The sequence below is a fragment of the Vanellus vanellus genome (genome assembly GCF_965231255.1).
Source record: "Vanellus vanellus genome assembly, chromosome: 3".
Lineage (NCBI taxonomy): Eukaryota > Metazoa > Chordata > Aves > Charadriiformes > Charadriidae > Vanellus > Vanellus vanellus.
In genome coordinates this window covers 82,286,137-82,302,639 of record NC_138907.1, presented here as the reverse complement: position 1 = coordinate 82,302,639, position 16,503 = coordinate 82,286,137, and the positions used below count along the sequence as shown (strand labels likewise).

The 16,503-nt window shown below is 38.5% G+C and overlaps 1 protein-coding gene across 1 annotated transcript in view; it reads right to left on the bottom strand.

The window, feature by feature from the left end:
• The window catches only part of ASCC3 (activating signal cointegrator 1 complex subunit 3), a 290,851-nt gene that overhangs the window by 238,983 nt on the left and 35,365 nt on the right, over window positions 1–16,503 (bottom strand). Inside the window, exons 5-6 of the mRNA XM_082481072.1 lie at window positions 3,197–3,317; window positions 193–400 (exon numbers count right to left, since the gene is read on the bottom strand). Of these exons, the coding sequence (XP_082337198.1) occupies window positions 193–400; window positions 3,197–3,317 (329 nt within the window). The remainder of the gene's footprint in view (window positions 1–192; window positions 401–3,196; window positions 3,318–16,503) is intronic.

Here is a 16,503-nt window from a genome sequence, read left to right as displayed (position 1 = left end):
AGCAGATCACTGCTTTCTTTCCCTGAAAATTAGGTTTTCACATTAAAAAAAAAAATTCTACACTCGTAATAAAACGTGACTTGAAGTCAGAATCACCTAATCGCCAAAGCAAACTAAAAGAAAATAAACTATTATGATATGTTGAAGTAGCAATTACAACAGAAGCATTTCTCAACTTTTGGCATTTATTACCTTTGCATCCTCAGCTCTTTGGGATCAAAGCACATTAGTCCTTCTCCAGAAACTTCTCCATCTTCCCCGGCTTGTTTTTCTTTCCTGGCATTTCGCTTTTCTTCCCGACGATACTGTTTCATTAACAGCTTTTCTTGTTCAGACTGAATTGTAACTTGACAACCATAATTTGGCTTGGCATTTTCTCCTATAAACTTCTTGCATTGTTCTGCAATATGGTAACAGGTATGCACCTCCGTAAGTACTGAATTCCATCTTTGTTCTCCCAGTTTTCTTCTAAAGGTTTATATTGTGAGGTTAGGGTTGGGATGCTGGTTTGGTTTTGGTTTGGGGTTTTTTGGGAGAGAGGAGGGGGGAATGCACGCGCTTTTAAAGATAGCTTAGCTTTATTTAGATGACCATGCAGCAGTTGGCCTCAAGAAATCTAAAAGAAGTACCAGCTCATGTCCCAAAGGTAGGACGTTTAAAATTACCATTGTTACACAAACAAAAATTCTTCATCCCAAAGTAAGAGGATGGGCTAGCAGCAAAAGGAAGGGCTTATTTTCTTTTCTGTATTTATGATAATTTCATCAACAGTGGAAAAGCCACTTATCTCTCCTCTTACATGTATACACTGATAAGTAGAATGGTGTGAAAACAGATTAAACAGGCTGTTTTTTTTTAAACAGCCTCTTCACATATCTAGTAAATATACACTAATTGTTAACAAAAGCACACTCACAATGTAATTTCCCTAGTGAAGAAAAGAAATCCTATTCTATACAACCACAAGGACTCCTTGCCTTTATGTGGATAAGCAGCAAGACTGAATCAAGAAGAAACAGAACCACAAAATTCTCTACAGTAAAGAATCAATCCTGGGGAGCTGGGAACCCAAAAAAGCCCAGCCACATTCACCCTTCTGAGGCCATTACTAGCCAAAACCAAAGACACAACCAAGTCTTTTATATGCAATGCGGTGGAGAGATTTGTTTTAACTATATCAGTGTTTTTAAACTTTTATTTTCAAAATTCTGCAAACAGATTATTAGTTTATGTAGGTTTGACTGACTGTTATATACTTGATTCAGTTATGTTTCATATGTACTTTTGCAGTCAAACTCCGAAGCCAAAAACTTGAAATTTTTTTCATCAAATAAACCCACTTGACTGATGTTTCGAACTATTTGTGCTGCTTAGTTTTCACCTACAAACAGTGAAACTCCTACATCTCACAGCATGCATACTGGATAAGGGGCTATAACTTTTTAAATAGCATTGAAAAAAATCTAGTAAACTGTCAAAATATCCCCATTAAAACCATCAGGTCTGTAGCTTTAACTCTCCCTCTCTTGTACTAAAAGGGGACAATAATGCATGCGATTTCCTGACTAAATTTAATTCAGACTGAACACACCAGGGCAAAGAACTGTTACTCGATTTGTCCGATAAGCACGGCAATCACCTTTACTGCTGTGGAAGTAAATTACATAAGAAATAGTCAAATAATACAGCATGCTACAAAAATGCAGTACATGTACTGTTCCTTGACTTGTGCTTATTTTCCCAGGACACAAATTACTTAAAGCTGACTAAATTCCTGCAGACACAAATAGTACCCTTCCCCAAATGTAATTCTGGAAAGATAATACTTCAATCCCCATTAGAAACACCATTTTGATCAACTTAAATGAAAAAAAGCCTTATTAAAATTAATAAACCAAACTTGGGGCAGAGAATCTTCAATCTCAGAGGAGATAGTCAAATATCATTGACCGCTTTGCCACAGTGAATGAAGGGTTCTCTCATCAGTGAAAAAAGCATACAATCAGTAATGCTTTCCTATTGTCTGAAAAGCACAACATTGCTAGTACGGGGAGGAAGAATACTTTCAGAAATTATTGTGATAGATTTTACTGATGACATCATGAAGAACAAATTCATAAAACCTTCCAAAATATTATTTCTCCTAAGCGAGAAGAAAATATTTGTATAATTAAAATCCGCACATAGGATAAAAACTGCAATAGTTCAGTTTCTACTGCATGTATTTTAAATTTTTTATTATTTGATTATTTCAGAAGGGAAAAAACCACCAAGACACAAAACCTTGTTATACTGATAGCAAGACATTCCACCCTGAAATCATGAACAGATAAAACTAATGGTTGTTCTGATGAGTTTAAACTAACCATCAGCACAATAAGAGGTGAATTTCTAAACACTTGCCTATATAATTTTTCATTTAAGATAAACATATTAAAAACGGTTTGTTTGCATTTTAAAATTATTGTGAGGATACCTAAGTCCACCATTACTAGATTTATTCACATTTTTCTAACTCCGTATGCTGTGAACACGCAATGGGCTGCATGGTGCTATGTCAATGTAAGATTTATACCAAGTTGGAACCTATTCACAATCAGATTTATTTTTGTCAGAGGAGAAAGTGAGAAGACTTGTTTTTAAACAGCAATTTGTAAGAGATTTCAAAGGAATTATTCCGTGCAGGTAACTTAAGGTAACTTATCTTATAAAAACAAAAATCACAGTATAAAACCTGAACCCCTTTTTTTCCTCTCACTTATTCCTCCTTAAGCTCACTTTATTTTTTTCAGAAGTGGTTGCTACTGCGCTTTTTCTCCCCAAGACCTACATTTGATGATAGTACAGATGTAGAGAGTAAGCAGGAAAGCAAATGAGGAAAAACCAAAGATCAACTTATTTCCAGAGTAATCCATTAAAATAGATACAGTGCCAACAGTTAATAAATTTAAAAATTACACATACCCATAGGCAGTTGAAAAGTAAATAAATATACCCAATATGTAAGTTTCCTTTGTATAAATAGGCCATGATTTCTTTGTTCAAGCCCATATAAATACATCTTCCCCCCTCCCCCTTTTTTTTTTTTAGTTTGCTTTTGAAATACACATAGACGGTACTGTTGTTTGAAATACAACTAAACAGTTAGAAAACTACTTTTTATCTGATTTGGAATAAAAATTTTCTAGTCACTTACCTTGCAGAGTCTGGAACCTGTTATCGTTTGGACAAGTCAAAGATCTTTCCAGAATCAGAGACCTTTTCTGTAGGAGTTTCTCTATGAGTTCAAAACCTTCAGGGCCTAGCAGTTCAAACAACTACAAAGAACACAAAGTCATAAGTCATTGTCCAAATTAATGCGAAGTTATAAATAAGACTGCAATATTTCAACAAATTACTGAATTTCAACTCCAAGTAATTCAACCCAAAAAGGTATCATTGGTAGTATTCAGCCAGATTTTTGATTACAAAAAGGGAAAGTTACAGCAAGTTTTCAGCTGGAAATATTTAAAACCTGTGAATTTTGTCTATTAAATAAAACTCCATTTCTCTTAGAGATTCTCATATAAAATGTAACTCTTCTCAAGACTAAACTTTATGTGTCTTTCTTTATGGCTATTTATGTAAACTACGCTGCAAATTTATTCCTCCACAATCTAAGCAGATAAATCAAGGGAACCAATGCTTTCTCATAAAAGTCAGATAAATAGGAAGTTATTCTTGTTCCAGTGAACAAGAGATAAAGCCTAATTAATTTTCACAGTCACATCCTATGGGGGGGGGGGGGAAAAACCCTAAAAAAAATAAAATAAAAAAATCACAGATATGGAGTGCAGCATGAATTTGAAGACACAATTAAGACGATGCTAGTATCAACTTCAGTCTATACTACTTACACATATAATGCTGTGTGTGTGAGCAGGTACAATTTAAACACGCGATGTAGGTGATGTACACCAGAACAGAATTCTGTACCAATAAGCACTATTTTGGCCCAATGATTCTCTTATTCAAATGATATTCTTGTAGCAGGTTTAGATAAACACTGTTCCCTATTTAAAATTCTCTTTTCCACATAATTCTGGTTTTAATGTGAAAAAACCCACCCAAAATATTAAAAGCACTTCCCTGTCCACCTTATCTGTAATTATTCTGCCAAAAATCAAATAATTACAGTAGAGCAGTAAGTTACTCAGAACCTGTTCTTGATTTCTAATACCGCTTAAAACAATTTTTCTCCATGTTTTTCAAATTTCAAAAAGGAAAACATAGCAGTTTCTCCTTAGTGGTCTTTAAGTTTGCTGCTAATATTATTCATACAACTTCAGGTCGTAAGAATGAAAGTTACAATGTACTTTGATGTGATATTCTATGAAAGAGTAACACTTTGGCACTGTAGGATTCAAGTATTTCTGCTCTAACTTTAAAGAGGAGAGAGAAGTGTCTTACTGTCCTGTATTTAATTTGCCAACTCCTTAACAGAGTTTTTCTGTGGTTGTCTATGACTAGTACCCTCTGGGAAAACCTCGAAATAACTTTATGCTGCCTTTTCATATATTTGCAAAATTTTGAACAGTGCCAAGGGCATCAGATCAATGATCCCTTTTTTCCAGGCCAATCTGTACTTCATAATATAAGCTGTCATTTAAAAAGAAAAAAAAAAAAAAGAAAAGGAAAAAAAAGTGTTATTCCTGGACCTCAGGGTTTCTATGAAAAACATAAGGCTTGTGCAAATTAGTACAGTGTTGGCAGAGTTTGCAGAGACCATGAAATAACAGCTCTGAAATGTATACAGCCTTGTATTTCTTTCATTAGAGCACCAAATGATGGCAAATTGGAGAAGCAGTCTGCAAAAAAAGAAAAGAATCCAATAAATGTGGACAAATGGAAATTCCTATATTCAGATAGAAGGAACAAACTACAAAAATACAGGACAGGGAACTGCTGGCTAGACGTCAATTCTGCTGTAAAGGATCTCAAGCTATGATGGATTTCTTTTTATGCAGCCTTCACTAACAATGATCATCAGCTCTTGTCTTTTAGATAGCTAGCTATTCACTGTTACTTTACTGCCACATTTTAGCTAATATTATCTGAAAATATAAGATGACCTTGTTTATATATTTTAAAAGAAAGTGGCAAATTAGTACTGGTAAATTTGAGGAGTGGGTACTTTCCAAGGCTAAATGCTTAAGGCAGGGAGGGAAAAATAATTACACAAGCAAAAAGAAAAGAAGTGTATTTGAAATAGTTTACTTGTATAAAGAACTGAATACAACCTTGCCTCAACTTTGCTAATGTCCTGTTGACTGTGGAATATCAGCAAGACAGGGGAACGAAATGCTTTCAATTCAACCAGATCTGGGCTTAAACACTAGCTTCTCATCAAGGCAGCACCCGCAATGTAAGCATATTCAGACTTACCATCTTGTCCCCCAAAGCCCCCCCAAACCAATACGAACACACACCACCACCCCATCACCCACAGAAGGCAAACAACACACTGGCCCTAAAACATCCAACATAAACCTTCAGCTCTGCAGAGGACTCCAAAGCATAGCTATCACTGGAAGCTGTTAAAATCAATCAGAAAAGATGAGTTTTGATGGGGAAATAGATGACACTGTTTTTTGGAACAGGAAGATATTTTTCCACTCCTGTTTTACAATATATTCTGAAACAAACCCCATTTGTATCAAAACTATTTCAACCAATTAGAACAGCACGCCGGTACAGAGAAGCAGTAATGTTACACGATGCCTTCTACTTCACGGTCAGAGGTCATGAAGTGAAAACAGCATCACTAATTCCATCCTCTGTGAGCTAGGGGCTCAAAAGAAGAGTACTAATGCGAAACCGCATATCCTACTCTCCAGCCAGCCTACCCGTCAAAGAGAACCAAACTAAACCCATACAGTATTACACATGACAGACTATGCAACGCTCACGTGGTAAAAGTCACTCCATTTCGCCTTCTTGATCGGTGGACAGAGTGTGGTGTTCATTTCCCACCAGCACTTTGAGAACTGTCTGTATTACCTAAATAATCTTGCTGCTGTCTGAAAAGGAAGGAAGCTTTCAGAACATTTTCAACAGCTCAGACAGACTGAGCTCATTGTTCAAGACTGAGGGGAAAAAGCTAAAGAATACAGAAGAACAGAAGCAATGACCTATTCTTATTGACAAGGTGTCTCCCACACCTACTAGAAGCCTGCCAGAGATCATGGGTAGAAAACAACCATTGAGAGCTAAACCAAGAGCGCAGAAGTGCTGAGAGATGGAGAATAAGTTAGAGAGTAAGATCTGTCACCACCTACCACTGACGGTAGAAGTGGTGACAGTGGCAGGAAAAGTTTTCAAAGAGCAGCAAATAACTAAACTTGAGGACTTGTAAAACCAATATGCTATTAATCATCAGAATTGTTCATCCTATAAGAGTCATCCACTGCTTCCTCCTAATTAAGGTATTAAGAACAACCACAGAATGCTGCTGTTCCAAACTGTAATTCTTCTCATTTGTTTAGACTTCCATTCACAAGGCTTTCTACCATTTCAGAAAAACTGACATTTGTTGGGAGTTTTAAGCCTAATTTTCGAAGTAATCAACAAATTAAACAACCTGAACTTCTATAATGATAGACACCATTAAGATCTAAGCAGCAGCTGCACCCTATGGTAACTCATGTAAACCAGTACGAGTTGGAGAGAAAACACCACTTCTTGGGATCCAACTTCAATAAAGTGAATGCTGAGCCTATCTTCAGAAACAGCACAAAATTTGCTTTCTTAAAAAAACCTTTCCACTGTAGGAATTACATTTTTAATATTAATAGTCACACTACCTAAATAATCCTGATCAAAATTTAGAAAGTAAACATAAGTTAAAATGAAACAAACCCCCACACAGTTTATCATACTCAAAAAAGAAAGAGGTGCCAAAGTTTGCACAAAGTCACCACCCCACTACTGCTATCCATCTTACACTGGAAAGCACTTACATTTTATAGTGTCAGGTTGACCATATAAATCAAAGAGCAGGAGAAAGAAAATTAGGAGCTGTGTTGAACTGCCTTATGCCTCCTAGGAGAAACAAAGCCCCAAGGCACAGAAAACACCTGACCAAGAAATAAAGTGTCCTTCTTTTGCCAGGACATATCTTTCCTATAGAAGTTTTATTTTCTGATGGTATAAATTGAAGTTATCAACGCAGGCTGGAGGGGCTGAACCAGATGTAAAAGTGCAAAATGCACAACACCCTCCAGGACTTCATAAATGCTGCTGTAGTCCTGATGGCCGCAGGTCAGTCTCATGCCTGGATGTTCAGCCGGAGGCACGATACTGAAGTGACTGCTTACTAAAATTGCTTTGCATGTTGATTTACAAAAAACAAACGTATTACTAGCCACAGGAAGCTATGTCATTTTCTAATGCACAGAACAGTCTTCCTCATGATGGTGTTGTGGGATAATAACTGGATGTGACTTAGAAATTAAGTTATATTCACCTTTTGAAGAAAAGTACAGCATAGATGAAACTTTCAGGGGCAGAGCGCAGCTGGTGTGCAAAGGATACATTTCACAAAGGTTTCCTAGGCAATCTTAGACGTTAAAGACATTGGGAGAGTCCGGTGCGCTAACTCTAAGGAAAAAAATGGTGCAGAGGATGGAGCAGAGTGGAGACACCACAGCCAAACTCTGTGATAAAATGGGAACTTGAAGGTCAAACGGAACCCTTGAAGGCCTTATGGAACTGACAAGCTGCCTAATTGTTACCCTGAGCCAACAATCTGTCATTTTTTTGACAAAATGCTATCCTTTGGGTGAACTTTGCTCATTATAATGGCATCATAATACCAAAACACACCTCCATCCCAAAAGCTACCTGCCTCCAAGGTGCGACCACTCCTCATGGAGCCTGCACTCTGAATTTTTCGTAGTCTATACCTCTAAAAGTGAAGTGAGACAATTTTATACCAATCATAACAAAAGTATGCATGACTAGAGTCCCTCAAGCCCCACCTGAAAGGCAAAAATAGTATAAATATAGCTTAAGAGAGGAGGGATGTCAGGGAAGACACCATCGCAGTCAGGGAAGTACCATCGCTGACCACCCCCGACTTCTGAAATCAGTTGACGGGCTGAGCCTCTCTTCCCCCCATAAGGACGCTTGTGGGTAAGATTCTAACACTTGGCTATACCAAGTGCTTCCCCAGGAAACTTAGAAATCTCTTTAGAGTTGTTTTATAACTTAGTGCATTTGTAGCCAGGCTGTATTACTAACATCCTTAGTATTTGCACATGCTTTGCAGACAGTAACTATCACCGGCAATCCAAAAGAACTTGTGCATCTGTTGCTTCAATAAACTACACTTTTCACTAATCTAGCCATGAAAGTTCATAGTGAACATGACCCAACTCTTTAAGTGTGGCCATGCTACTTCATGGAACGCTGCTAGATCGAATCGGGTTTGGTGTTATTAGTGCATCTGGAATTGTGATAGTTCAACATAGATATTGAACCCGACTGGACTTTTAATGCCGAATTTGGCATCACTCGGAATCTGAGCCTAGCTGCCCCCAGCCCCTCTGATACAGGCTGGAACACAAGGGAGATTATTTTCTGCCAAATTAATTTGCCCTTTAATACAACAGGTGTTGAGGTGATTGCCCTACTACTCCGCAGAATATGCCCATAAAGAATCAAACTCCACAAATACTAGTGAAAGAAGAACAAAGCAACAATTTATGTAAAATGGAAAGCTTAAGAAAGTTATGAGGCATGTTGTAAATCCTATCTACTCTTAAGCCGCTCCAAGTCATGAAGCAGTAACCCTCAATGACCTGCATTGCTCCTTTGGACAAATATCTAGTGTAAACTGCATAGAAATTTCTAATATTCACTACAGAAAATGAGAACGTCTTCAGAGGTTTTACACTGTTGAGAAAATAATTTTGGATACAAGATTTTGCTTCTAAATATTTTGCTTTCTCTTCTAGAGAAGAATGGGCAAATTGAAAAACTGTGATACACTCCTAGCAATTTACATAGCTTAAGAGGCCGATTATTACGCTCCATTCCAAATGAAATGCTTTCCATTAATCAAACCCAGGAGTTAGCAGGGTGATATCCAACCCAACAGTCCGTGGGATGAAATTTCTAGCACTCAAATGCCAGCTAGAAGCAATGAATCTTGCAAGGACAGTAAGGCTGGGGACCATGTTGATGACAGCCTAATGGTAGCTTTTAATGAAGAACTTACCAGAGCAACAGGAAGTTCTTGGAAATATTTTCAACACTTTCCTAGCGTCATATTTATTTCTAACATACTGAGCTTCCGCCACTCATCTCAAGTGCTGATTACAACATGGAGACAAGAGGGATATTTATGCTGGAAATAAAGATGGTGCAGGTTTGAATGTCAGATGTGTTCCTGGCACTTGAGCCGGTAACTTGAATACTGTTAATGACTTCGCATGGCCGATGGAAAAACATTAAACAATGTGTAACACTGCATGTAAAAAAAAAAAAAAAAAATAGTTTCTCAGAGCAATAGTTACCCAGATCACGATCCTTTCAGGACAGCCTAGTAGGAAAACACATCTGTGCGATATTGTTTGCAAAAATCTGTGAGAGTTCTGACACAAAGTGGCACGGGGGCATAATTCTGTATTCAGCATAGGTGCTAGCATTTCACATTTAATACATTATTATATATTCTGGCCTGAAAAGCCAACATCCAAGACCCTGAGAGCAGGCAAAGGAATCTGGTGAATGTTCATAGCTGCCTTTTAATTAAGTTATAATGAGATAAACTAGACAATGGGCAACAGTTGGAGAGGCTGTGTGTCAATCAGTGGCTTCTTGAATACCAGCCAAACTATTATGTTCCTTGAAGTCTGTAACAGATTGTGCCCAAAAGGCAACCCTGACCGTCTTCAATAACAAAGGTCCCAGATGACTTCAGCTACTACTCAGTGACCATAAAGACATAGATGAGTGTGATATATGGCCACTTATATTTGTTTGAATGATTTTTACATTTCACTTTATGTGCATAGCCTTAATATCTGGAAGAAAGTGTAATGAGTAATTCATCTACGAGCCAAAGGACAAGATGTGTCATATTGCATCAGAAAGGTGCGGCAAGGTGCCCATGCTAATGATTGTTACTGAATATACGCTAGTTATATGGCAAAAGTAAGGAGACAGACAGCAGCCTTGCAGAGAGATAGCAGCTTTTTAAAGTCTCTTCAAGTAAGGCTCAGCCATACAAAGTATATCTTTATTGTTGAACTCTCAGTTCAAGACTGTAACAAGATTTTACTCTGAATGTTAAATAGCTAATAGTCATTTTTCAATTCTATAAGGCAAAACTAGGAGCCTTGGAGGTCCTTAGTGTGACCTCAAATATCAGGTACAGAACTGTGAATATTACTTTGACATCATAAACTCTCTGCCATCACAAAGGCATTTTCTTGATTTCTGCACTGTCTGTGAGGTGGGAAGGGATCCCATAAATCTCAGAAAATATTTTGTTTTTCAAGTGCAAACAAACATAGACTAGGAACGGTCCTTGTACCTTGCTTGAGTCTTAGTACTAAGTACTGCTCTGCAGCAATAAATGAAAGAGTAAACCAAAGTCAGCTAAACGGTGCTCGTCCTCTGTACCTCTCTACCTCGACAACCTAACAGCTGCTCTAGGCTACAAAATGCCACCTACACAACTGACTGCTATGCCTGCACTTAGTAGCTTGTTTGTAGATGATTTTGCTTTCCAGAACACAGTTTTCAAACAGCTGTAGAAGAATCATCTCCATAGCACAATGCCAAGTTTCTTCTGTTCTAGTAGCTACTAAGTAACCGGAACAATTGCTTCATTTCAAAAATTATAGGGAAAATAAGACATTTTTACTGGGCTACAAACTTAATGCAAAAGCTGTCTGGATGTACTACCAAAAGAATACCAGACAGAAAAACTCATATTAGCTATTGCTTAAAAGATTCAGTGACAAAAACAAAGCCACTGAACACAGAGGGGATTTTTGCATGAGAAAATTCAACAAAAAATTCATGGATGTAATATATACACTGACTGCTATTCACTACTGTCCTATTGAAAAGTAACGGACTAACACCTCTTACCTTTATGTAATATAGAACACTTGGTTTAAAAACAAAAATCAGATTTTTTTGTATTTTCATGTTTCTTACAGGTTGATTAAAACAAGACAAGCCAGACGAAGCACAATTTCTTACTATTATTATTAAAAACAGGTATTAGGTGTGTGGGAAAGTCATTCAGCTCTCAGATCTGCTTTTCCTTTTTCAAGCCTGGCATTTTTGAATACGCAGCCCAGCACATTAAGTGCAGTTATACAGAAATCATCTTCCAATCCTAGGAACCATTTCCACCTAGGAGACTTGCACAGAGTCTTCACAAGCTTAGCTTAACTGCACCTGCCTCCCAGTGGCCTGGCACTTATAACACTTTGAAGGTGAGGTGCTGATAAACTATGTGTATGCAGAATGCATTTCTGATCGCTATTCCTTGGTACAGGGGCTGGAGGATTCTCATATTCCAACCTCAGCCACCGCTGGGATCAGATAAGACAGAACAACATGCCCGCAGACAGGCATTTTCATGGGACAAGGAGCAGCTGGCTCTCAGGCAGTCTCCAGCAGAACCAAGAGCCAGCTCCATGAGGATGAATGAGAAGCTACTACTTAGAATCATAGAATCATAGAATCAGTGAGGTTGGAAGGGACCTTTAAGATCATCAAGTCCAACCATTAACCTACCCTGATAAAAACACCACCACTCCTAAACCATGTCCCTAAGCACCTCATCTACCCTTTTCTTAAACACCTCCAGGGATGGTGAATCCACCACCTCGCTGGGCAGCTTATTCCAATGTTTAATAACCCTTTCAGTGAAAAAATGCTTCCTAATATCCAATCTAAACCTGCCCTTGTTCTCAGACAGGTCTTAAGGGTCTGTCTGTGAAATCAGTTAGCTTTGAGTTCTTGGATTTTACTTTCAGTAAGCAATCGGAAGAAAATAATGAACTAAACACAATGTTAGAAACAGGCAGATTAAAGAAAAGTAGCAAAATTCTAGGAAGTCCCCCAACAAAAACTTTCAATTTTACTTATAAGATAGAAGAAGACTGAGCAAGGAAGCTGATGAAAAGTTCTCATATAACATTGTCTTTGGGAAAGATATTTGCATAAAGATAATGCATTCATGACAAATTCTTACTCAACATTCAACTTCTGGTTGCTTTTCTCATGACTACATTTGCAGTGCAACAAGAAATGCTGGAAATCTGGTCTTCAGCCCGGGACACATTTTTAGTCCAGCTCTAAGAGTTCAATACACAAATAAAGACACAGCCAATTATTCTTTTTAATACCATTTCTCCTCAGCACATCGGCGTACCCTCTATTTCTGTATCCACAGATCACCATGCAATTTTACTTCAACTACACAACAGTAGAAATAAATGGATCCCCGCAAGAAAAATTCCAAAATGAGTATTAAAACATGAAAACTAATTTCTTGGAAGACTCTGCCAACAGGTACCAATGAAGAATTCTTTGAAGCCAAACCGAAATCTAAGGTTAAAACACTGAAATTGACCAGTTAGGGGGAAAAAAATATTAAAAAATAAAAATTTATAAGACTCAAAAAACAGACTATCAGATTGAAAGCATATGCACATATTGCTTAATAGGCCTAAACCAGTAGTCTTACCTATTTAACCTGCCAGTTTTCATTACAGGTATCTCCCTAGTATTCTTCTTATATTAAAAAAATAGCATAATCTGTCACAGTATTATTCTGAAATATTTGCTGGAAAACTTTCTCCAGCTCCTTGTGCGAATCCGTACTAAAACTGCCTACTGTACTCGACAAAGAGACAAGCACAAAACCACAAAGCACCTTGGTAAATTTTCTTAATATTTTTAAGTGAAAATAAGCAGACTTGAGAGATCACCACCATCATCAATGTTTTAACACTGACTAATTAGAAACTTACACGATGCACTAATTTTGAAAATTTCAAATATAGAGCTACAAGGCAACTTCCACCAGCTTACTTAGCCTGAAGACTTCGGTAATTACAAATAATGTCAAACCAGCTACAAACAGCAGACTACTGACATGCCTTTTGAAAAGGAAACCCTGAAGACCAATTTAAGTGTAGAAAAACTTGCTGCTACATGATCTCTTAAACTAGTATTTACCTTCAGAAGTATTCTTAGCTATTTATGAATTTTGAAGGGAAAAAGATCCTAAAATTAGCTAATCGCTGCACTTGCCACTTTTCTAAGCATAGGAAGTGGGCAAATTTGGAATTATTAGATGAGTATTTGTAAAGGTACATGTAAATGCCTGCATCACTATTTCAGAGATACAAAACCAAGCTCTCCTGAAGAAAAAGAAATATTAAAAAAAATCTAAGACAGCATAACTTGAACAGGAGGCAGCAGATGCCATTTCATTCTGTACTGCAAGCAAACAGCAAAGTAGATACAGGGGTAAGAAATTCTGACTTTATCCAGCAGAAAACATACATTTATAGAAGAAGTTTCCGTATCAGAATCAGACATCCAAATCAGTTTTTTTAGTGTTGATGATTTCAGATACTTATAATACAGCAGTGGTTGGCATAGAATTCTTTTCTGCATAAGACAAAAACCTGCGGATATTCTTAACGGACAATTCCCAAATCCGACGGTTTCAGAAAGAGGACTTGGCTGAGCATGGAACCGTTCGCCTCTAGTCCAACACTTCTGCTATCCTCAAGTGTAGTGACAACGTACAAGAAAATGCCAGAAAGCCCAGCAGTTTGTTCACATTGCTTAACAGAAGTGGATGACGAAGGGACTCTTAATACTGAAAGCTAGTTTTATCCCAATTAGGGTAGCAATTAAGCTCTCTGCGAAAGGCTGCCTCAGGGAGAGAGACCGAAATGCCTCATGCCTTTGCTCACCTCGACCAGCCCCGGGCTGTACGCCCCAGCCCCCCGGGCTGTCATAGGCCCCAGTGGGTGAGGAGGAAACAAGACAAGTTTTTCCTGAAACATAGCCGTTTGTATTATTTTAGGTGTGTGTAGGAAAGAAGAAAAAAGGCTTCAGCAGAGCGAAGATGAGTTTTTAGCCGAGCTTTCCAAGGAAACAATGCCTACAGAATTACTCCATACATTTGTTCATTCATGCTCTGGTAAACAAGTTTTAAGCCTCTCCGGTAACTTCCAATTTGACAGAGACACAGAAATTTTCAGAGATCTGAAGGGGCCAGTAGAGGAGACCAATCCAAATCATAGAATCATAGAATGGCTTAGGTTGGAAAGGACCTTGAAGATCATCGAGTTCCAACCCCCCTGCCATAGGCAGGGACACCTCCCACTAGACCAGGTTGCCCAAGGCCACGTCCAGCCTGGCCTGAAACACCTCCAGGTATGGGGCCTCAACAACCTCTCTGGGCAACCTGTCCCAGTGCCTTACCACCCTCAAAGTGAAAAACTTCTTCCTAATGTTTAGTCTAAACCTGCCCTCTTCCAGTTTAAAGCCATTCCCCCTCGTCCTATCACTACACGCCCTAGTAAAAAGTCCTTCCCCAGCTCTCCTGTAGGCCCCCTTTAGGTATTGGAAGGCTGCAATAAGATCTCCTCGGAGCCTTCTCTTCTGCGGGCTGAACAGCCCCAACTCTTTCAGCCTCTCCTCGTAGGAGAGGTGTGCCAGCCCTCAGATTGTCCTCGTGGCTCTCCTCTGGACTCACTCCAGCAGGTCCCTGTCCTTATGTTGGGGACTCCAGAGCTGGATGCAGTGCTCCAGCTGGGGTCTCACGAGAGTGGAGTAGAGGGGCAGAATCACCTCTGACCTGCTGGCCACACTTCTGATGACCGCTCTCTGTGTCTCCTGCCCTTACGCTCTGCACGGCCGCGGCACGCAGGAGCCCAGCGGCATCAGCACGCCCCAGCAAGGACAGCAGAACAGGCTGCAGCAGACATGGGGTATTAGAAACCATGCAACACCGAGAGCTGCAAGAAACCCAGTCCCATGACTTCTGCAGCTCATTGCAGCTGTGGGTTTGGGGTATTTTTTCTGGTGGGGTTTCCCCCTTCCCACCTTCCATAAAATGATTAAGTTAATGAGTGAGCCTTAATCTTTCAGGTGCCATCTTACTGCATTTCTTGCAGAACTTGTACTTCCTTATGTCTCCGTGTGGATGTGAAAAGAACTTCACAGCGTCAAAGAAAATAAAAAGGGTAAAGTTCTATCAGCTACAACCTTGATCGCTCTAGAAAAAGATCTCATTAAGTTTAATGCTATATTGAAGCTGATTCAAAAGTGATCATGAATAGATCAAGCCTCATACCACCTCAAAGACATAAGCAGCTTTCTCTCAGTACAAAACTGAAGTAAAGGAATTGACAGGAAAGAGGAAAAGTTACTGACAGGAAGGAGAGTGACTAGCTCTTAGCACCGGGATGAAGCCTAGCATCTCTTGGCTCTCACTGTGGCTCTTTCATCATTTCTTAAGTTATGTCCTCAAAAACCAGCACTCAAAAGCCATTCAATTTGGTTTCTTATGAAGGGAGACAGCATGGCTCTGTTTTCACAAAAAGATGAAGTTTCCTATCATCCTTGGGGTTTCAACAGCCCTTGGACATCAACAGAGCTGTATATTTCTGATTTGAAAAAAGAAGGCCACAACGGAAAAAGGAAAAAAATGTATCAAAAATAACTGGATTATTTTCTCTGTATGAAAGGGGAGCAGATAAGATCCATGGTCAAGAATAATGAGACCCAAGCTTTGTATGTCTGAATATAAAATTCTTAGTAATTTTAATGAAATTACAAAGAGAAGAATATGAGCTTGAAAAGCCAGTCTCATGCCAAGTTAGAAGCTTTGATGATAAGATAAAGATAAAACACCACAGGGGTGATCCACATATGCGTGTACTTTCCTATAATGGGAACTGCTTTTATGAACTAGGTAATGGGGAATAAGCTTTGTGATATGTTAATTTGTTAGGGCTAGAAAGTCCTTTTACTGAACAAAAGGAAGAGCCACTGACGCTTAAAACCAAACATGTTCTATGAGACAAGTTGCTTTGCCATGAAAATGTCTGTGATGCAATGCTCACAACTAACAGCTAACATTACAATTTCACAACACATTAAGAAAAATGCAGATTAAGTTAGATCAACATAGTATCATATCCAAAGTTTTCATGTGGTGTTGCATATACATAGTAATGAACACTTAAATTAGCTGGTTAAGTCAAAATGCCATAGCTTTTTGAACTGTTCTCTCAAAGGAGCCTCGCAACTGGAGCTACCCCACTTGTTTATTGATTTTAACGAAGAAATAATAATTTCTAAGGACAGCTTGAATTTTGTTATTTTCAACTATGCAAACAACTTACTATAGTAAACTTGTGTGTGATGGTTATTAAGAGACAAACCTAACAAATTAACGTTTAGGAAACA